Source organism: Petaurus breviceps, unplaced genomic scaffold (assembly GCF_028583685.1).
Source record: "Petaurus breviceps papuanus isolate PSGF00001 unplaced genomic scaffold, PetGlider_PUasm1.0 90849, whole genome shotgun sequence".
NCBI classification, from domain to species: Eukaryota; Metazoa; Chordata; class Mammalia; order Diprotodontia; family Petauridae; genus Petaurus; species Petaurus breviceps.
This window is the reverse complement of record NW_027187361.1, coordinates 25,614,607-25,637,508: the sequence shown is the minus strand read 5'-3', so window position 1 is coordinate 25,637,508 and position 22,902 is coordinate 25,614,607. Positions and strand designations below refer to the sequence as shown.

Genomic DNA, 22,902 nt, shown 5'->3' with positions numbered 1-22,902 from the left:
GACCTTGGGCAAGTCATAACCTCAATTGCCCTGCCTCCCCCCTCCAAAAAAAAAGGAAGAAAGAAATAGAGCTATTACTTTGAAGAATATATACATATACACATACATATATAAAATATATGCATGTATTATATATATATGTGTGTAAATATATATACACACATATATTCACGAAATGTGTATATGTAGCATGCACATTCCATATTTATTCTATAAACGTATACATATATATGTGTTTGTGTGTATGTATATATATTTGACTTTGCATGTTGTATCAGCAATGCCATATTCACAATGCCTATAGAGATTACAAATATGCTGATATAATTATCCATCACAAAATACGTCAGGTTTGCCATTTGGGGAAATAAACTAGAAAATTTATTAAGATACCAAAAGACTGAGTCCCAAAACCAGAAAGTGAAAGCCATCAGAGTAGTTATGATATTGGCACAGGTAGATAAAGTAGAAAGCACCCACATTTTCAAGCCTTTAAAACAGAACAGGCTACCTCAGGCAAAGGTCCTCCTCTCCCCACTCACAGCAACCACCCAGTGTCCTGGAAGCGGGCTCCCAGCAGCTCCGGCCCCTGGCAGTCCTCAGCAGGGGTCCTAACTCAAAAAAAAAAAAAAAAGGCAACCGCCGCCAACTGCCAACCGCAGGACCGTTAGCTCGGCTTTTCACTTTCTCTTGCTCTGCTATGTCAGCACGTCCATGGGGCATGGGAGATCTTTAAATCCCATAACCTTTACACATGTAATTGAATTCATTAATATTGAGCATGATTACCCTTCCCTTTCTCCGTGTAAATCCAAGGTTGACAAACTATTGCCCTCATAACAAATCTAGCCCACTTCCTGTTTTTGTATGACCTTTGAGAGAAGATGGGTTTTTAAACTTTTTTTAATGGTTGTGGAAAATCAATAGAAAATTATATTTTGTGACATGTGAAAATTAAATGAAATTAACATTTCATTGTCAATAAAGTTTTACTAGAACACAACTGTGTTCATTCCTTTACCATTGTTTCTGTCTGCTTTCATGTACAGTGGCAGAGTTGAATAGTTGTAAGACCACATGTGGCATTCTGATTACTTCCAACTTGTGTTTGGTGTACTACAAATTGCCATGATGTAGTTTTAACTCCACAGGTGCCATACGTGTCATCGTCATTTTTTATTTTTTTTTTATCACCAGTGCATACCCATCATGTTAAAACAAGAAAAAATATTTTATTATTTCTCATATTTTTTAAATTGTGATTTTTTAAAGATCAATGCCAAATTGAAATTCTTCTGAATAAGAACTTCCCTCAACCACTATTATCAAACATCAAATGCTGACTGGCTTTGGAAATTAGCTTTTGCTTGCAGACTTGAGAATGTTTCTTAATGAATTCGACTTAAAATTACAAAGGAAAACAGTGCTTATATGTGCAATTTATACTCTTTAAATTAACATGACAGCCAGGGTTGTTTGACTCACAAGTAATGTCATGTTTTTTTATACACTTTCCATGCTGTCAAAAGCTAAAACACAGAAACCAGATTGACATTCCCACACAAATTTGTAGCATATGAATTTTCTGAGCTCACACTAGTGCTACCAGTATTTTTTGGACCTTGATGCAAGTTCAAAAGAAATTTCCATATTTCAAAATTCATTTAACTATGCAGTTGAGAAGCTTCAACATAATTAATCTGTAACATAATGATATGCCAAAAAGGAAATAACAGGTGAAAGACTCTAAGAAAACCCTACAAATGCCTCCAAAGTGATTAATTTTTTAAATTAAAATCATATGTTCATTGATATCAGTATTTGATAGTACCTATCTGTGTAAACCTTTATTATCAGTTGTGAGAAATGGGAGATACTTGCACAGGACAACCCAGCATAGCGTGCCCACATCCAAGAAGGTGCTGTATTCTGAGAGCCAAGCAGAATTGCAGTAGCACAAAGGAAACATGAGAAATGCAAATCCAGAGACATCTCCATCCCAAATGTTCAGATGGACTATTTATGCGCAACCTCTGGTAGAGCCTTCTAAGTTAATATTGGACTGGTCAGCCATAATTGAACACACTGTGTGTTGTCCTCAACATTGTGGTCTTCTTTGATCACGAAGGACAAACAACTTCTATGAAAAGCCATTTTCAAAGATGAAATATGTAAAATCTCATCACAAATCAGCATTAACAGCAGATGAACACTTGGAATTGATTTTAATAATAGGAAGCCCTAACTTTGAACCTCTGATAAGAAAGAATTCCATTCTTACTAGTAGACCCATATTGCCAAAAAATGTACAATTATCATTATATTGTGAATTTCATTAAAAATTTGTGGAAATTTGTTTTCTCTTTTTTTACATGTCTTTACTTTCAAAGTTTTCATTCTTTGGTGCTGTGCTTGGTTATGTTCCCAGATAGAGAAGCATAGCACTCAAAAGTCAACATATATTACAGTGAGACAGAAGTAGTTATTAGGAAGAGCCTGCGTAATGATGAGTCTGCCTTAGTGTGTCCTGCATTTGCCACTTTCTTGTACTGATTTTCCTGAGTGCTGTCAGTACACCACTGTGAGAGTGTGTCTGTGGTAGTGAAAACCCCATGTCCCCACCTATGTGGAGAGTAAGTAGGGGAAGGGAAGTTTTCTTCCCTTTTGCATATGAGAAGAAAGTATGTTGTTTGTTCTATTTATTACATTTTAATCTTTTATTATTACATATAGGGAAACAAATTAAGTCATCAATGTTACGAGCATCGTACCTCATATAATTTTCAACAATCTTGAGATTTTTTTTGTACTATTGACTTAAAGCTGCATAATTAATCCGTTAATAGTGTAGTTTGTTTTTGCTAAGGTATTTGTAGTAATAATTCACTTTGTCCACTGAACTGAAGTCTTGGGTATTTGTGTATGTATACATGCATATGCTTTCTGACATAAGTTTATTTGTGGATATCTGAAGGAGTTTATATAAAAACCTAATAATCACGCTGCTCAAATGCTCACTACAGGAATACACGGTTATTTTCTAGGTATTTGCAGATTTCCAGGTAGTTTACGTTAGAATCAATGATTTTAACTAGTTTTTTTTCTTTATTCCAGCTCCTGGTGACAGTTTGTTAATAGTACAACGAGCAGAATTATGCACAGTCATGAAGAAATATAATCAAGCCCTTCATGATGCAGACGCAGTTTGCAGAAGTAAACCCCTGTGGCCAAAGGTATTATTTCTTGGTTTTTGAATGGAAAGTAATAATTTATGTGTAAGAGAAATCGTGCTTTTGTCCAGGAAACCTTTTAGAAAGAGAGATAAGTAGTCGACATTAAGTACATAGGGGCAACAGCAGTTTCTACACAATTACACAAGTATCTTTATGAATTATTGTACTTTTACTAATCAAGTTAAAAGACATAGTCTTGGCCTTCCTAGGAACTTTTCCTAGTATATCGCTAATTTGGACAGATACTAAATGACATGGACAACTGAATAAATATTAGTTGACTTTAATCACTAAACAAAGTAAGTGCATTTTGTAGAGTGGGAAGTTCGAAGAAGTATACTAGGAATTCCATATTTAAGCATTGTAGCTGGTTTTATAAGTTGAAGTGCAAATGTAAATAATTTTAAAGTGTGACATTTATAGACAGTACACTTGTACTGTAGACAGAGTTAAGTAGAGGAAAAAAATGAAGAAAAACAGAGAATTTTAAATAGTAGAGAAATAGTGTTAATGAGAATGTTTGACCTTGGTTCCAGATCTTGTAAGGAAGAAAATTAGTATTTTCTCCACACTGGCAGAAAAAGGAACATTGATAAATAATAATAGTCCAACAATGGTAACTTAAATTAGGTTTAATGAATTTCAGGAAGCCAAAGATGGAAATATGCAGAAATGTTCTGAACTTCTCATTTAAAGCCTCTCTAATAACATCTATATTTTGAATTCTTAAACTAAAAAATTCGTTGTCCTCCTGTCATCTAAGAAACACCAAGTGTTACTGTAAGATCCCTTGCTTTGGAGTCATAAATTCTGTGTTCAAATCCTGCTTCAAATAGTACCATTGTGATGTTCATATGGGGTAAATCACTTTTATGGGCCTTCCTTTCCTTACCTATAAAATGAGATTGAACTAGATGACCATTGATATTTCTCACACATCTAAATATATGATCTTGTTATTCATTGTCAACTAAAGAATTTCTCCCTGTTTTAAAACATTTTCTATTGGGAATTGGTGTTTATCAATCACATGGAATAAGGCAAAAATATAAATTGGGATGTAGCAATTCTTTTCAAGTGAGTGGAGCCCATTAAGTGATTTTATTTTAAGAAACCATATACCTTAAAAAAAAAGAAACCCTATACCTTTAGAATCATAGAAAGTTGAAAGATACCTTAGAGATCATCAGTTAGTCCAGCTCCTTCATTTTATTTTTTTTAATTAATTTGATTTTTAAAAATTAACAAGCAGTTATTTTCTCTCCTTCCTATGGAAAAAAAAAACCCAAAACAAAAGCAAAATCCTTTTAACAAATATACAGTCAGACAAAACAAATTACAACATCGGCCATGTCCAAGAATATATGTCACATTCTGTATATGGAGTTCAACATTTCTCTGTAAGGAGATGGGTAACCTTCTTCATCTTTGATGTTCTGAAATTTTAGTTGGTTGTTGTGTTGATCATAGATCTTAAGGATTTCAAAGTTGATCCTTTTTATAGTGGTATGCTATAAATTGTTCTCTTGCTTACTCTACATTAGTTCAGACAAGTGTTTCCAGGTTCCTCTGAAACTGCCCCTTTCATTATTTCTTATGACACAATAGTATTCCATTACATTCATCTACCATAATTTATTCAGCCGTTGTCCAGTTGATCAAACCCCTTTATTTTAGAACCCAGTAGCACACAGCTAGTATTTGGCAGAGCTAGAATTTGAACTCAGATGGCCTTTAATTACAGCGCTTGTTCCAGTATGCCACATGGTCTTCTCATCATCCTTTAACTGTACTTCTGTTTCTAAATTATATTGTGGCTTGTTTTAGTCTTGAAAGACTAAGGTGACAAATGTAAACTTAGGAATGATAGAATGTGTCTAAAGGCAAAAACTCTCTTCTATGCTTTTACTTCATGACTTGATGAAGCCATATTCAGAAGAGAATGTGAAGCTCTCTGTAAGCATATAATTGGAGATTTAGGCTCAGGGATTTTAGATTTAACTATTAAATAATCCAACTAGCTCATGGAGGCAGCAGCTGAGTCTTTAGTTTGGGGGATCTTGATAATGTATGATGTTCTGTCATAATGACTTGCTTCACTAGTCACTAGGATGACGCGGGCAAAGAAAGGAGGGCTTGTACCTTTTACCATGAAGGAGTCATTCTAGAAAAATGATGTCATATGCCGCTATCATAGAATTAGAGCTGGAGTAGATGTCAGGTGTCATCTAACAGCACCTGCACCTGAGCTTTGAAGATCTATGATATTTGTATAATAGATCTCTAAGGCTCTTTCTACCTCTATAATGCCAACAGATGATCTCTTCAGGAAGACTTCTAATGGTGGAAAATTCCCTTCTTTCTCACAGCACTCCATTCTGCTTAACAGTTTTAATGGTCAGAAAGTTTTTCTTAACTGAAACTAAAGGCCTCCTTCTTGTACTTCTGTGCATTAGTCACAGTTCTGTTCCGAGTGGCCAAGTAAAGCAAGTTTAATATCATAGTTTTGGGTCTTGTTTCTAAAATTAACCTTTATCACATGGAAAAATGTTATTTAGATCTACTCTAGTAATTTCTTTTTTTCTTGAAGACTCTTTGGATTCTTTTGCATGTGTTCAATTCCAAAAACAATTCTCTGTTAAGCGTCTACTTTGTGTTAGGTATTGAGGATATAAAAAACAAAAATAAACACATTTTACCATTAAGGAGCTTAAATTCTATTAGCAATTCCAGCTCTAATTTGGAACTATACCCAAAGGACTATAAAAATTTACATACCCTTTGACCAACCAATACTGCTACTAGGTGTGTATCCGAAAAAGATTTTTAAAAAAGAGAGAGAGAGAAGAACCTATTTGTAAAAAAAATGCTTATAGTAGCTCTTTTTGTGGTGGAAAAGAATTGGAAATTGGGGGGATATCCATCAATTAGAGAATTGCTGAACAAGTGGTTGCATATGATTGTGATGGAATACTATTGTGCTATAAGAAATGATGAGCAGTGGGGCAGCTATGTGGCACAGTGAATAGAGCACTGGCCCTGGAATCAGGAGGACCTGAGTTCATATCTGGCCTCAGACACTTAACACAAAAACTAGCCGTGTGACTTTGGGCAAGTCACTTAACCCCAGTTGCCCCCCAAACAACAACAACAAAAGAAATGATGAGCAGGATACTCTCAGAAAAACCTGGAAAGACTTAGATGAACTGATGTAAAGTGAAATAAGCCGAACCAGGAGAGCGTTGTACGTAGTAACAGCAATACTGTGTGATTCTCTATTGTGAATAACTTAGCTATTCTCACCAAGAATGATCCAAGACAGTTCTGAAGGACTTAGGATGAAAGGTGCTGTCCATCTCCAGAGAAAGAATTGGTGGAGCTGGAGTGCAGATCAAAGATACTTTTTCTTTACTTTCTGTCTTTTTCCTTGTTTTTTTTTGGTCTGTGTTTTCTTTTTCATGACTACTCATGTATAACCAATGTGAAATTGCTTGCCTTCTCAATGAGGATGGCAGGGAAAGAGAGAATTTAGAATTCTTTTTTCAAAGAATGTTAAAATTGTTTTTACATGCAATTTAGGAAAAGATAAAATGCTTAATTAAAAAAAAAAAAGATATTCCACTTCCAGTGCAACTATCTACATAAGATCCATTTATCTGGTCTTTCTCAGATATGACAATTGTTAACTATCCTGAAAGAAAAAGAAGTTAAATTCTAAGAAAAAAAAATTACTACCTTACCTGAATTACCAATTAATGAAATTTCTTTTTAAAAAAATCATGAATTTTAACACTGATTTAAAAAATTTTTTGAATTCTTATTTCTTTCCTTCCCTCCAGGCCTTCTGCCCATTGAGAAGGAAGGCAAGATGATATCAGTTAAACATGTGAAATCATGCAAAGCATATTTCCATATTAATCATTTTGCAAAATAAAGGAAGTGGAAAAAACTATACTCTACTCTGTACCCAGACTTCATCAGTTCTCTTTGGAGGTGGATAGCAGTTTTCATCATGAGTCCTTTGAAATTTTCTTGGATCATTGTGTTGATCAGATTGATTGGATTTGATTAGATCAGTTGTGTTGATGACATCTTTCACAGTTGGTCTTCCTCAGAATATTGATGTGACTGTATACAGTTTTCTGGTTCTGCTTGCTTCATTTTGCATCCATTCACATAAATCTTCCTAGCTTTTTCTGAAATGCTCCTGCTTATTTTTTCTTATAGAATGATAGTCATCTGTCACACTCATATTGCACAGCTTATTCAGCCATTCCCTAATTGATGGACATCACCTCAGCTTGGAATTTCTTTTTTTGCTAAGCAAATATAGGCCAATTCATTATTGTAAAAGATTTCCCATCATGGAATTTCTTAGGGATAATTTAGTTCCTCTCTTTCATTTTATGGTTAAAAAAACTAAGGCCCAGAGAAGATAAGGGAGATACCCACCTAGCTGATTTTGGAGCTATTGGAACCCAGATCTCTTCATTCACAGTCCCCTGCGCTCTTTTAAATGTCACGTGGAGCCATTCACTGAGAGCTTTTCTCTATTCCATCTCACATTACTCATATACCTTCTGCCACCATTTCTTCCTTCACTCTTGTATCACATGAAGTGCTGGCCCATTTCCCTGCCAAGAAAAATCCCTTGCCTGAACAAGTGATGCCATTCTAGCCTGTCTTCTCCAGCAGATTATTTCCACTATCATCCCCACTTTTATTAATCTTCGATCTCTCCCTTTCTACTGACTTCTTCCCTGCTGCATACAAACCCACTAATGTCTTTCCCACCCATCAAAATACTCACTTGATCCATTCATCCCTACTAGATATCATCCTGGTATCATATCTTGCTTAGATATGATAAAATTTAGACTTTAATAATTTGGCATTGATAGACTTTAGTAATTTAAATTTTTAGTAATTTATAATTATAATAAAAATAATAAATCTTTAGTAATTTAAATTGAATCTAGTAATTTAAACTTTAATACTTTGGCAAAGGAATATAGTAGAAGTCTTTCAAATTAATTTATTTTAAAATTTGCTTAACAAATTAAGTTTCAATGATTATTCTTCAAGCTTATTCTTAAAATATGATAAATTATGTGCATATTACATTTTAAGTATTTCTCTTTTTATTTGTCACATATAGGGACATTATGTGAAAGCTCAGGCTCTTTCTGGATTGGGAAGAACTGAGGAGGCATTGAAGGAGTTTCTCTATTGTGTTGCCTTAAATCCTGGACGAGGAGTAATAAAGAAAGAAGCCCAAAAGGTAGAGTGGTTACTTTCTTAAAATTGGGCTGCATTTTTTTCTTTTAAGTTTTATTGTATTTTATTTATTTTATTAAGCATTTCCCCATTGCATTTTTACATTGATTTTTTTTTAAAACTTGAGTTCCAAATTCTCCCCTCCTTGCTGTCCCTCCCCCACCCATTGAAAAGTCAAGCAATATATTAATTTCCATATTAGCCATATTGTAAAAACAAAATAAAAGGCAAGAAAAATAAAGTGAAAAAGGATGCTTCAGTCTGTACTGAGTTCATCAATTCTTTCTCTGGAGACAGATAGCCTTTTTCATCATGCGTCCTTTGGAACTATTTTCTATCACAGTATTGATCAGAGTAGCTAAATCTTTTCACAGTTTGATCATTATTACACTATTGCTATTAACTGTACAGTGTTCTCCTGGTTCTATTCACTTTACTTTTCATCAGCTCAAAAAAGCCTCCCCAGGCTTTTTTCTAACTGTCTTGCTTTGTTATTTCTTTTAGCACCTCAGTGTTCCATCACGATCATATACCACAACTTGTTCAGCTGTTCCCCAGTTGATGGGCATACCCCCAATTTCAATTCTTTGTCATTGAGATACATTTATAAGTCCTACATTTTTCTTAAAATAAGCTATTAAGAAGCACTTTCTCTACATTCTTTGGAATTAAGAATTTTACTATTCTGGTATCCCCCTTTATGGCCAATAGTGCTTTACAGTAGTAAATACACATAACCCAGTTCTGTATGAAATAACGATGTTGTATTAGGGGAAATAGAGACTTAATGCGATACAATAGGCTTGGGTTTCTAGATGATTTTCCCCTTCAGTGAATAACTGAAGTAACTACAGTTTTTATAGTTGGGGCTAAAAACACAATTCTCAATAAATTTTTGATTGTATCATATATTTGTTCTCAAAAAATAAAAATAATAAAAACAAACCCCAATCACTCAGTGGCCAACCTTTCTGGTGCTGAGTCTCTTTGCATTTAACTAGGCAGTTACTAGAACCAAAGACAGTAGTCTATTGTCTGGAGCCTCTCCAGTTTGGTATAGACCGACAAAGCTTACGTTTCACTGGCATAGCCTTCGAAAACTCAGGCTTACCTCCATGCCATCATCAGTATGATGTCAGTGGAAACAGAACTTGAACATAAAGGACATAAATGTGTTATTGAAAATATTTATTTATGAGGATGTGGCCAATAATGAGAATGAGAAACAATGAACAAACAGCTCCAGTATACCAAAAGAACAAGAGAGAAGTCTTTAACGCATTGGCTGTATCTTTTATGGAAGGAAAACATGGACAAGATAAAATGTTGATAATGCATAGAATGAGAAAGTATTATGGGATGGTAGTCTGCATCAGTGGAGGAAATACACCAAGGAAAGGAAGGTACATCAAAGTGTCTTAATATTGCAGTATATTAATGCAGTATAAATGAGTTTACTGGAATTTTTCTTAGCAATTATTCAGATTTTCACTTATAAGCATAGTATTGGCAAACTTTTTGTTAGAATTTTTCCCATAATGCCCTAGTACTTAAGAGAAAAATAATTGTTTCTTATTCATAAGAATATTTTAATAAAATGTTGTCATTTGAATCCAGTGGCAGATGCTGAAATATCAGAGAGTAGGTAGTTTGAAGACCAGGTACTGTAATTAGTGAAAGTTGAGGAGCTTAGAAGTTAATTGTAAATATTCCCTGTGAGAAGATCAACCTCACTTTGGGGGAGATCTTTTTAACCATAGATTTTTTTTTTCATTTACACAACAATATATGGCAGTTCTTTTAGGAATTGTTTAGAAAAAACATCTTTCAACTTCACAATCTATTAAGCTTCCTGAGGTATGTTGTCTCTGAAAATATGGTGGCCCCAAATATTTTCTTTTCTTTGTAATTATTTAGATAATGTGTGAAGTGTTTTTCCCAGCTTTGGAAAATGTAGATGAAAATTTAACATCTTCCTTTCGAAGTCGAACACCTTACACCAGATTGAAACCTAAATTTATGAGTAACATAAATACCCAGTCTGAACTAGAAGATGATTCTAGTGCAGGATGTTCTAAGGTAGGAAGTGCATACATTTTTTGATATAGTCTTGATTTAATAGTGCTGTAATGTTCTAAAAAGTATTTAGCAAAATAATTAAGATATTAAGTACAACATGAAAAATCTACAAATAATATTTGAGCTATACTTGGCTTTAGTTTGTGTCTTATTGTAGTACCAATTAAGGTACTGCATTTTGTAACACCTTGGTTGTGAAAGTTAGGTAATTTAGAAGATATCAAGGAGAGTGATGAAAATAATAATTGTAGTGCTCATTTTTATGACATTTTAGGTTTTTGTATGCATCAAAATAATTCTGTGAGGTGGCTACTACGTGTTATTACTCCTATTTTATAGAAGAGGAAACTGAGGTTTGGAAAGTTTAAGTAACCTCTCCTTGGTAACCAAGTTATTTGTCAGAGGGGGAATTTTAATTCAAGAGTCTTCTAACCCTTTGTACTATACCACTAAATAACTCAAGAAAGGGTTAGAAGAAATATCTTTTGAAAGAAAAAAAGTTGTTGTATTATTTTGCCTGGAGAAGAGAAGAGGGATTACTTTGACATTTGAGAAGATTTTTTTTTGTGTAGGAGAATGGAGCTCTGAAGAAATCCTCACCATGAAAATCTGGCATTTTAAGGTCTAATAGCAGTTTGAAGTAGGTTACAGAAAAAGATTGTAGGCCCTTGTTTCTTTAAAGATCACTAAGCCCCTTTTCCTGATATTCTCCCCTTAAATTGTTTGTTTATATCTTTCATTCCCAGGATTCTTTGTTCCAATTCAACAAAACTCTGTCCCAGGAGTCTGATGTCTATCAAAATTCTGATTCTTCGGTTTCGAATCATGTACTTGATCTACATTTTGAAGATAAAAAAAAGACTTTTAAAGCAACCCTTTCCAGTGTATCTAATGCTAGTTTAAAGAGAGAGTTTCCCACTGATTTGGAAGATGTACAGAATCTGAACATCCCTAACAAAATTTCCAAGGAAGGTTAGTGGTCTACAGTTCATTAGAGGATGTGATTTCAAAGCATTGAGTATTAAGTTCTGGTGTGTATCTTAAAAGGGTGGTAAGAAGGAGACACTTTATTATGTTTGTCTATATACCATAGCGAATTGAGTGAAATTTGTACAACTTTGTGGTTTAATATTCCCACTTACCCCTCCCCCCCAAAAAAAAACAACTCTGAAAAACTCATTGTCTTGTTGAATTAAAAAAAGTCCAGTCCAGTATTGTGAAATGAGAAGAAAAGGAGATGGAAACTTCATTAGTGGTGGCAGCTGTTAGTTTAGTCTGGGCATAAATTTAATGATTTCCCAAAGTGAAATTTTCCCACACTTCACATCCATCTAAATTTCCCAGGCAGGTTTGTGCTACAGATTACAGACTACTGAGAGATCACAATTGTTTAAATGTTACATACTGACTCGAGTGATAAAGGTTTCAAAGCACTGGCAATTTCTTCAGTTGTTTGTGTAAGAAATGTTTTGTGTAAGAAATGCCTGGGTGTTGGTTTTTTTTCGCATATAATCATTTACCATTATCTATTTTAAATAATTGTTATTTACCGTTATCTATTTTAAATAATTTGTTGTAACATATGTTACATAGTAACATAGCATGAATCACACATTCCATTAGTATTCCAAATGATTTGTTTTCCCTTCCTTAAATAAGAAGGTACAGAATAAATCTCTATCTGTATTTTTATATCAGAAATGGTAATATCTACCAGAGGTGGGGAACCTGTGGCCTTGAGGCTGCAGGTTATCCACACCCGATACCATAGCTCCATCATACCAGTTAAATTTTTAGAAATAAAGAGTCCAGAAAGCAGACTTCATTGCAGTTATGTTTCTTGGATCTGATCAGATTTGGTATATCCCAGCTAATTATGTCCACTTAAAGTTGGGGGAGGATCAAATCCTGACAGTATGGGGAGTTTTTGGAAGTAGAACTTTTTTTTTTTTAAGCAATTGGGGTTAAGTAACTTGCTCAAGGTTACATGGCCAGTTATTTCTGGGTGTGGTGCTAAGTATCGGAGCCCAAATTTGATCCCAGGTCATCCCGACTCTGGGGCCGGTGCTCTTACTCACTGCGCCACCTGGCCGCCCCTGGAAGTAGAACTTTCACCTAAGTTAACAAGAGTGATTACTGTAAGGTTGGTTTTTTTTTTTTTAGTTACATATAGTTTTGCTTTTAAACTTTCAGAATTTAAGCTGTAGTAAATTGAATTTAACCTTATATCACTGTGTGATGGTCAGTACAAACTCATGTTAGTAATTATCTCTAGTAAAAAGACACAGTGACATGATGATTTAAAATCCACATTGGACAAAAATCTTTTAGTTATTAGTTTCAAAATTTAATTCCTAAGTCAATCTGAAAATATAACAACAACAACATTAGAGCTTTTAGTAAGTAGTAAATTAACTGATTTCATTCCATTGCTTTTACCTGCCCATGCTCTAAGGGCATTAATTAGCACTGAAGAGAACAAATGACTACTAATGATAGATACCATTAGCTGTCATGTTAACTAGGATTGATTTTTAAGTCAAAGATAACTCATAAATATTTGGGGGGCTGGTTTAACCTACATTATTACCTACATGATCATAATTTCTATGTGGTTGCTAACTAAAAGAGAAGCAGTGTAATTAATCTGTTATTGAACCTGCTGTCTAATCTTTCTAATTCCATAAAACTTATTTATGCTGTTTACATACTGCTTTTCTTCCAAAGAAAGGATACATATTGCATTTTCTTATTCAGATGTACTTGACTTGAATATTATTAATAATAATGTCATTTTTTTCTTAGATGGGGAGACCTTACCTCAAATTGTTCCAAGTACTAAAGTGGAAGAGAGTCCAGTAATCTTGGTAGATGCATCAGACTTTGAATGTTCTCTTTGTATGAGGTATAGTACAATGGAACTCTAGAAATGAAAAATAAAACATAGTCTTGCTATTTAAATTTTGTGCCTAAAAGGAAAACGTGTTTTATTCTCTAGTATGAGACTTCTTAATCTGGGATTTATGAGTTTGTGGGGGGTTTTATAGCTATGTTTCAATACAATTAGATTTGTTTTGTCTTTTTTTGTAATAATGTGATTTTATTTTGCTTTTTGTAGTACTTTTATTTTATTATTTATTTTATTTAAAACATTTTTCTAAGAAAAGGTCCATGGGTCTATGACACATAAAAAGGTTGAGAACCCTGCCTGTAATAGGTGATTACATAATTATGAACTACTTCACAAAATTTTACAATTATTAGTAAATTTTGGGAAAATATTTCTCCAGTCTCCTTCAATAAGACAATAAAAATGAAATTACTTCTGCAGCAGAAGTATAAAAACAAATACTGATTAAAGTAAATGTGAACAGAAGTTAAGTTGTAAGGTTTTTTCTAAATATTTTCATATTTTTTTTAAGAATGATACAGACTTTGTTTTCTCCCCTTGATCAGGTTATTCTATGAGCCTGTTACCACACCATGTGGACATACTTTCTGCCTAAAATGTCTTGAGCGCTGCCTTGACCATACACCAGATTGTCCATTGTGCAAAGAGAAGCTTTCTGAAGTAAGCATTGTTATACAACAGGGTATGCTCTGTCTTATCTCTGGTTGATAATTTCTTCCACAGGAAGGTAAAATGTGTGAAGTTTCTTACCCTCTTCTTGGCCTTGTGACTGGGCATGTCTATTTTTTCTCCCTGACTTCTTTCTCTTTAATTGCACATACATAGTTTAAAGGTATAAAAGACAAATACCTGACCAAAACAGGTTCAAGTCACAAGCATATTTTCATTTAGTCTGAAACCAAAGCTATTAAAACCTATGTTTCCTTGGCAAATCAGATAATTCTTTAGCCCTATTCATAGTGATTATTTGTATCTTGTGGAAATAAATATATTAACATAGTAATGTACATCTAATTCATAATTATAATTTATTCTCATGACCTAAAATATATATTCAATTTAGATAAACTTCACTTAACAAAAAATAAAGACACCTGAGCCCCAGGACCAGCTTTGTCATTAACTTAAGGTTTGATCTTGGAAGAATAACAACCAGTCAGGATTTAGTTCTTTCTCTATGTAGGAATGTACCCCATTTTATCCTACCATTGATTAAATTGGACATTTGATATAAAAACATTTTGAAAAGTTAAAGTACTAAACAAATGTAACTTACTAACAGTACTTTCTTTATGCAAAATGTAGTATTCTACTTAAAATGAATTTTCCATGAGGTTATGATCAGTGCCAAATTTTTTAAATTTTAACCATTTTTTGCTGGAAATAATCCATAATGCACATTTCTATGCTTTCTAAAACCATATGCTGAACATATTTTAGTGTTTCCTTGAATACTTTATCCATTATACATATTTGCTATTGTAAAGTAATGTAGTTAGTGGGCATATTGAGGTATATAGGATTCTCCCTCCCTATGTTGAGTGACCTGGGGTTTTGTGCTTTTATATTGGTTATTCTGTATCTTGCCTTGACTGTCAGCTGTCACTTGATATCAGAATGAGCCTGTTTGTAATCTGCTATTTTGTTATATATACCATTATCTGCTATGGAAGAATGTAAATTTTTGTGGCAGTTATTTGTAATCTGAGCCTCTTTTGATTCTGGGCTCACAGCAGTGTTACAAATAACTGGAGTTTCTGGAAGTCAGCTTCGCAAAAGTGGGGCAAAATTGTATTTAAATTGTCAGATGTGATAAGGAATAAAGTCTTTTGATTCCTAGAAAGGTATCAAATATGCCATAAGTGGCTACCAATTTTTTTAAGAATTTAAAAATAGTAAAATAGATATATAGGGAACATAATTAAATGCCTTTAATTTCCAAGGTACCTCATGATCTTAGAGTGTCCTCAGAGGTATTATTATGCAAATTCAGCTGTCAATTGTTATTGTAGATATGCAGATGTCCTATTTGATAGTATATAAGTAAATCAGATTTTATTGTGCTACTCAGTAAAAAATAGTATATAAAATAAACATTAGTAGACAAATTACTACTTTTTTGATAATATAATAATTTTATTCAGTATTATGACATGTTATAGTTCATTTTCTCTATGGCCTTTGCTACTGAGATTTATAAAATTCCTTAGGAAGAAGTTAAGCTATGTGGACGCACCGGCCCTGGAGTCAGGAGGACCTGAGTTCAAATTCTGCCTCAGAAACTTAACACAAAAACTAGCTGTGGGCATATCACTTAACTCCAATTGCCCTGCCTTCCCCCCTCCAAAAAGCAAAAAAAAAAAAAAAATTCAAAAATACTTTGAGAGTAACAGTAAACTTGGGGCTGGTAAGAACCTCCTGGAAAGTTGCGAGAGTGTTATACAAGATTGAGTCCAGAAATATGCCTCCTCCCCCCCCCCAAAAAAAAAAACTTAACTTAGCTACTCTAGTTTGTGTGCCCGAGCTGAGTCTAAGGAAACAAAAATGTTTGGCCTTGAGTATAGCATTTTAGTCTTGCCCTGAAAATATATAACTTGACATATGGAAGAATTTTGTTGAAAATAAATATCATCACATCACATTCCCACATATGGAACTTGTACAATACTTAGGATCAGGACATGTCATTTTAAATTTATTTGCTTTCCCTTCTAAGTCTTAGTCACAGAATTATGAGGAAGGCTAAAACACTATTTAAATTATAACAAACGAGAGCATTCTGGGAAGATGGAGGAGCAGATCAGAAACATTTTGGCTCTCCAAATTTCTTCCACAACAGAAAAACAGAACATCACTCAGAGCAGCAAAAATAAACAGAGGGTAAAGTAGTTGTCCTCCTAAGACAATTTGAGAAGATCCCGGGAGAGACCCGACCTCCAGGGGTGGAGGTTTGGCCTGAGTTAGCTCTGCAAAAATCAACAAACCCTGGGGGCAGCTGGGTTGAAGGCAGCCTCAGACTTAGCAACTTTCCTCTTGAAGACAGTTTGGGGTTTTGATGGCTGAATAGAATTTTGAAAGACCTGCCAATGTTGAGGGACACCAAGCACAGCTGTTTTGATCAGATACGTCCAGGGCTATGGCTGCAGGGAGAAGGAGCTAGCACATACCTGGTGAGTGCAGTAGTGAGGGGTAGGGATCCTGCTGTCTCTGGGTACTTACAGGAGAGGAGAGTCCTTGGTTTTAGTTCCAGAGTAGAAAGGACAGCTGTAGTGTGCATCCACAGAGGGACTGCAGGGGGCAAGATCATTTGCAAGACATTATTACTGGGGACCTTAACTGAGGAAAGCCCCTGGTTGGGCCCTAAGACAGACCTCAGGAAATAACAGTAAGAAGAACCTGAGACTTGTGACATCATTTCTCATACCTTGGGACTATCTATACCTTGATTCCATTAATAGCTGCTACAAACAAAATAAAACAAAAAGTAAACAAAAATGAGTAAGCAAAGGAGAAAGAACTCAACCTTGGATAGTTACAATGGGGATAAAGAAAATCTGGGTTCTTATTCAGAGGAATATGATGGAACTAAAAAAGCCACTCCTTTTTCAGTGAGAAAAATCAAATGATCCCAAACATAAAAAGAATTCTTAGAAGAAATTATAAAGGACTTTAAAAATCAAATAGAGAGGTCAAGGAAAAATTTTTTTTAAAAAGCAATCCAAAAAAATCAAGAAAATTATGAAAATAAAGTCAACTAACTGGAAATAGAGAATCAAAAACTTAAGGAAGACATTAATTCCTTGAAAACTAGAATGGGGGGGGGGGGATCGGAGCCAAGATGGCAGAGTAGAGGCAGGAACTTGGTGTGAACTCCTGCTCCAACCATCTCCAGTACCTGTAAAATATGACTCTAAACAAATTTTAGAGCTACAGACCCCACAAAGTGACAGAAACAAATCTTCTGCTCAGGGCAGCCTGGCAGGCCGACAGAAAGGGTCGGTCTATGGCACCAAGCTGGGAGCCGAGTGTAGTCCTACATGAGCCATGTGGACTAACATCTGGGGTGGTCCCAACCAGCGGCACAGACTGGCCAGAGCAGACTTCAGGAGAGTGAATCACCAGTAGCTGTTCTGGTTTCCAGACTTCTCAACACATAAATGCCAAAGAAAAAGTAGAGGGTTAGTGAGGAACTCTGTTGGAACCAATTTATGGAAGAGCGCAGTCTGGCCCCTGCCCCCGGGGCGAGGGGTGGCAGAGGCAGGGCAGCAGCACCTGCTGCCAGTGACTGCCTCCAGAGCTCCTGGCCTGCAGATTGTAGGGGGACCAAGAGACCATTCAGAGGGTAATCGCTCTTGCTTTGACCTCCTTGGATCTGGATCACGGTCTTCGGTGGTAGTCCTGGTGTGTGTGGCCAGTGTGCCAGAGATTAGGGTGTCTGTAGAGAGGGTGCCCTCCTCATAGCTCTGCCAAAATTTGTGAAAATCCCAGCGATTTGGGACACAGCTCTCTCCACTCTGAAAGGAGAGTTCTAATGTAGCAAAGAGCTACAAGTCAAGTCATTGCCTGGCAAGATGAGCAAGCAGAGGAAGCACAAGCAGACCATAGAATCCTTTTTTGGGGACAAAAATGATCAAAACATGGAAGCAGAAGAAGTCAACAAAGTCAAAACTCCTGCATTAAAAGCTTCCAAGAAAAATATGAACTGATTACAGCCCATGGAGGAGCTCAAGAAGGATTTTGAAACTCAGGTAAGAGAAATGGAGGAAAAATTGGGGAGAGAAATGAGAATGATGCAAGAAAATCATGAAAAGCAAGTGAACAGCCTCCTAATAGAGACCCAAAAATACTGAAGAAAATAACACCTGAAAAAGTAGACTAACTCAAATGGCAAAGGAGGCCCAAAAAGCTATTTGAGGAGAAGAATGCCTTAAGAAGCCCAATTGCCCAGATGGAAAAGTAATTTCAAAAACTCACTGAACAGAATAACTCCTTCAAAATTAAATTGGAGCAAATGGAAGCTATTGACTTTATGAGAAATCAAGATACTATTAAATACATCCAAACAAATGAAAAAAAAAAATAGAGGGCAGTGTGAAATATCTCATTGGAAAAACCACTGACCTGGAAAATAGATCCAGGAGAGAGAATTTAAAAATTATTGGACTACCTGAAAGCCATGATTAAAAAAAAAGAGCCTAGAAATCATCCTTCAAGAAATTCTCAAGGAAAATTGCCCTGATATTCTAGTACCAGAGGGCAAAATAGAAATTGAAAGAATTCATTGATCACCTCTTGAAAAAGATCACAAAAAAGAAAACTCTGAGGAGTATCATAGCCAAATTCCAGAGTTCCCAGGTCAAGGAGAAAATATTAGAAGCTGTCAGGAAGAAACAGTTTGCGTATTGTGGAAACACAATCAGGATAACACAAGACCCAGCAGCTTCTACACTAAGGGATCGAAGGGCTTGGAATATGATATTCCAGAGGTCAAAGGAGCTATGACAAAAGCCAAGAATCACCTACCCAGCAAAACTGAGTGTAATGCTTCAGGGGAAAATATGGTCATTCAATGAAATAGAGGACTTTCAAGTATTCTTGATGAAAAAACCAGAGGTGAACAGAAAATTTTACTTTCAAATACAAGAAGCAAGAGAAGCATGAGAGGGTAAACAGGAAAGTGAAATCATAAGGAATTTATTAAAGTTGAACTATTTATATTCCTACATGGAAAAGTTATCATTGTAACTCAGGAGACTTTTCTCAGTATGAGGATAGTTGTAGGGAATGTGTATATATATATATATGTATGTATGTATGTATATGTGTATACATACATATATAGGTATGTATAGGAGGGTATATGTGTATACATGTATACATAGAGGGCACAGGATCAGTTGACTAGGAAGGAATGATATCTAAAAAATAAAATTAAGAGGTGAGAGAGAAATATAATGAAAGAAGGAGAAAAGGAGAGATAGTTTAGGGTAAATTATCTCATGCAAAAGAGGCAAGAGAAAACTGTTACATTGGAGGGGAAGAGCAGGAAAGTGAAAGGGAATGGGTGAACCTTACTCTCATTGAATTTGGCTTAAGGAGGGAATAACATCCATTCTCAGTTGGGGGAAAGTAGTGGGGACGGGAATAAGACAGGGGAGGATAGAAGGGAGGGCAGATTGGGGGAGAGGGTAGTTAGAAGCACACATTTTGAAAAGGGACAGGGTCAAAGTAGAAAAAAGAATAAGTAGGGGGCAGGATAGGATGGAGGGAAATATAGTCAGTCTTTCGCAGTATAACTACCATGGAAACGTTTTGCGTAACTACACATGTACAACCTATATTGAATTGCTTATCTTCCCAGTGGATGTGGGTGAGGAGGGAAGAAGGGAAAGAATCTGGAAATAAAAATTTTAAAAACAAATGTTAAAAAAAAATTGCGTGTGTGTGCGTGTGTTTTTACATGCAACTGGGAAATAAGATATACAGGTACTGGGATATAGAAGTCCATCTTACCCTACTAGAAAGTTAGGGGTGGGGATGGGGAGGATATAAGAGAAAGCAGATTGGGGGAAGGGGAATTCAGTGTGCTTTCCGTCTTGGGGTGGGGGAAAGGGAAAAGACAGGGAGACAATTTGTAACTCAAAATCTTGCGGAAATGAATGTTGAAAGCTAAAAATAAAAAAAAAAACTAGAATTGGGCAAGGGAAGGGTAATGACATTCTAAGACACCAACAAATCATAATACCGCATCAAAAAAATGAAAAAATGTAAGAGAAAGTACAACATGGGGTGGCAGAGTGGTGCAGTGAATAGAGCACTGGCCCTGGAGTCAGGTGGACCCGAGTTCAAATCTGGCCTCAGATACTTGACACACTTACTAGCTGTGTGACTTTGGGCAAGTCACTTAACCCCAATTGCCCTTCAAAAAGCAAAAAAAAAAAAAAAAGTGAACCATTTCATCAGATAACCATTTTGGAGAACAAATTGAGGAGAAATAATATGAGAATAGTTGGACTACCTGAAAATTACAATTAAAAAATGATCTTGATACAGTATTAAAAGAGATTATCAAGGGAGACTTCCCTGAAGTTCTAGAACAAGATGGCAAAGTAGAATTAGAAAAAAGTCCACTGATCACCACCAGAAAGAGATCCCAGAAGGAGAACTTACAGGAATATCATAGCCAAGTTTCAGGGCTCCCGGGTTAAGGAGAAAATCTTGGAAGCAACAAGAAAACAAACAATTAAAATATCATGGAGTTATAATAAGTATTCCACAAGATCTAGCAGCTACTACATTGAAGGACTGATCAAAGGTAACTTACCCAGCAAAGTTTTAAGTTTGATCCTGAATGGGGGTTGAGGTGGGGGGGGGGGAGGACATTTAACAAACTCAAAGACTTTAAGATTTTTGTGACAAAAACCCCAGAACTCAAGGAAAATTTGACATGTAACATCCAGGAGACATATAAGATATATAAACATTAGACTGATTATGAAAGACTCAGTAAGGTCAAACTATTTACTTTGTATATGTGAAAAATATTTGCAGTGCTCTTATGATTGTCATTGTTATTTGGCTAGTTTGAAAGAAAGGTGTGAGCTGAGCATGATGGGGTAATTCTAAAAAAATAAAGCTAGAGAGAGAGTTAAAAAGGAGTAGTTATCAGAAATGAGTCATAAAAGAAAAAATTGATACAGAAGAAGCTAGTAGCAGGGATTGCTGGAACCTTACTCTTATCAGGGATGTAGGTTAAAGAGGAAACTGTATATATGTATGTGTGTAAAAGTTTTCTTAATTCAGAAAGAAATAAGAGGGCAAGGAGATAGGGTTGGGGGAGAGGATAAAGGAGGGAGGATTGGAGGGGTGGGTAGGTTAAGGAATAGAGGACAAATTAGCAGGTAAAAACAAAGCAGAGCAGTGAGGAGGTATAGGGTGAGAAGACTAGTAAGGAAAAATAGGAATGAGGAAAATGCATAAGTTATTGTAGCTTAGAATGTGAATGGGACAAATTTAGCCATAAGATGGAAATGGATAGCATATTCAAAATTTGGACTCAACACTATATTGTTTTTAGAAACATTATAAAAATGAGAAATACCCACAAAGATAAAGGCCAGAAGTAGAATTTAGTATGTAAAGATACTAATCATGATCTCAAAGTTAAAGTTAAAATAGATGTAATCAAAAGTGAAAAATAGAAAAAACTGCAGTGTCAGCAATATTATTCAGTATTGTTTTAGACTATTTAAAATAATTAGGTAGTATAAAATACCTGGGCTTATACCTGCCAAAACAGACACAGGAACTATATGAACATAAACAGAAAACATTTTTTATACAAATAAAACTCAGACTTAAATAATGAAAGTAATATTTATTGTTCATAGGTAGGTAGAGCCAATATAATTTTTTAGATGACAGTTTTACCTAATTTATTCAATGTCATCCTAATTAAATTACTAAAAAATTATTTTACTGCATTAGAAAAAATAATAAAGTTCATTTGGAAGAACAAAAGGTCAGGAACTTCAAAGAAACCAGGGGGAAAAGATGTAAAGGAAGTAGATTCAGCAATATCAGACCTTAAACTATATTATGAGGTAAGAGTATTGTTGAAATGTAAAAAGAATGATTTTTATTGTTTTAAATATAAATTTTCTTCTATAAATAAAACCTATATAGCCAAGAATAGAAGGAATATAGAACACTGGGGGAAGGGAGGAAGCTTTCAAAGACAGAGTATGATAGGGTGTGATTGGATTGGAATGTTGCTGTGGTCTAGGAAATGACGAACTGGTTGATTTAGAAAAACATGGAAAGACTTGGACTTATGAAGGAAGATGCTATCCACCTTCAGAAAAACAGATGATTGGAAGAAATAAGCATAGTCTGGTCTTATATACATATATGTGCATGAGTGTTTATATGTTTATAGATATTTCCATATATGTGTGTATCAATTATAGTCTTCTCTAGGGTGGTGGGGGCAGGGAGAAGAAAAAACTAAAGTAAAAAGTGCACAGTGGAGAACTAAAGGAAATCAACAAGAAAGAAAAGCTGGGTAACTTTCAAAACAATGTGTTGTATTTATTATATGAATTTTCTTGAAATGGAAATTTATTGTTTTATTTTGAATCCTCTTTTATGGTCTACTGTGTACATGGCAGTGGTTTTTTTTTTCTCAGTTTGCATTTGTTTAGAATTTAAAATTTTACAAATAAAATAAAACAAATGATAACAAGTGTTCTCCATAACAGTTAAAGCATCTAGATACAGACAAGAAAAATTTTGAAACAACTTTATATATTTGTAAGCTACTAGATTTCTTTTCTTTTTCTCTCGTGTCCTGTACTGCCTTATAAGTTTTCAGCACTTTTTTCTTTCATTTGTATGTAGTAT

At 35.0% G+C, this 22,902-nt stretch overlaps 1 protein-coding gene across 2 annotated transcripts in view; it reads left to right on the top strand.

Annotated features, from left to right (window-relative positions):
* Positions 1-688: 688 nt before the first annotated feature.
* Positions 689-22,902, top strand: part of LONRF2 (LON peptidase N-terminal domain and ring finger 2) — a 47,521-nt gene continuing 25,307 nt past the window's right edge. The window contains exons 1-6 of one of the 2 annotated variants that reach the window (XM_069073009.1): positions 689-3,233; positions 8,392-8,514; positions 10,428-10,589; positions 11,336-11,561; positions 13,395-13,494; positions 14,046-14,160. In XM_069073009.1, coding sequence (XP_068929110.1) covers positions 3,165-3,233; positions 8,392-8,514; positions 10,428-10,589; positions 11,336-11,561; positions 13,395-13,494; positions 14,046-14,160 — 795 coding nt within the window. In that variant the 5' untranslated portion in view covers positions 689-3,164. The remainder of the gene's footprint in view (positions 3,234-8,391; positions 8,515-10,427; positions 10,590-11,335; positions 11,562-13,394; positions 13,495-14,045; positions 14,161-22,902) is intronic. The other variant, XM_069073010.1, reaches the window with a different exon arrangement.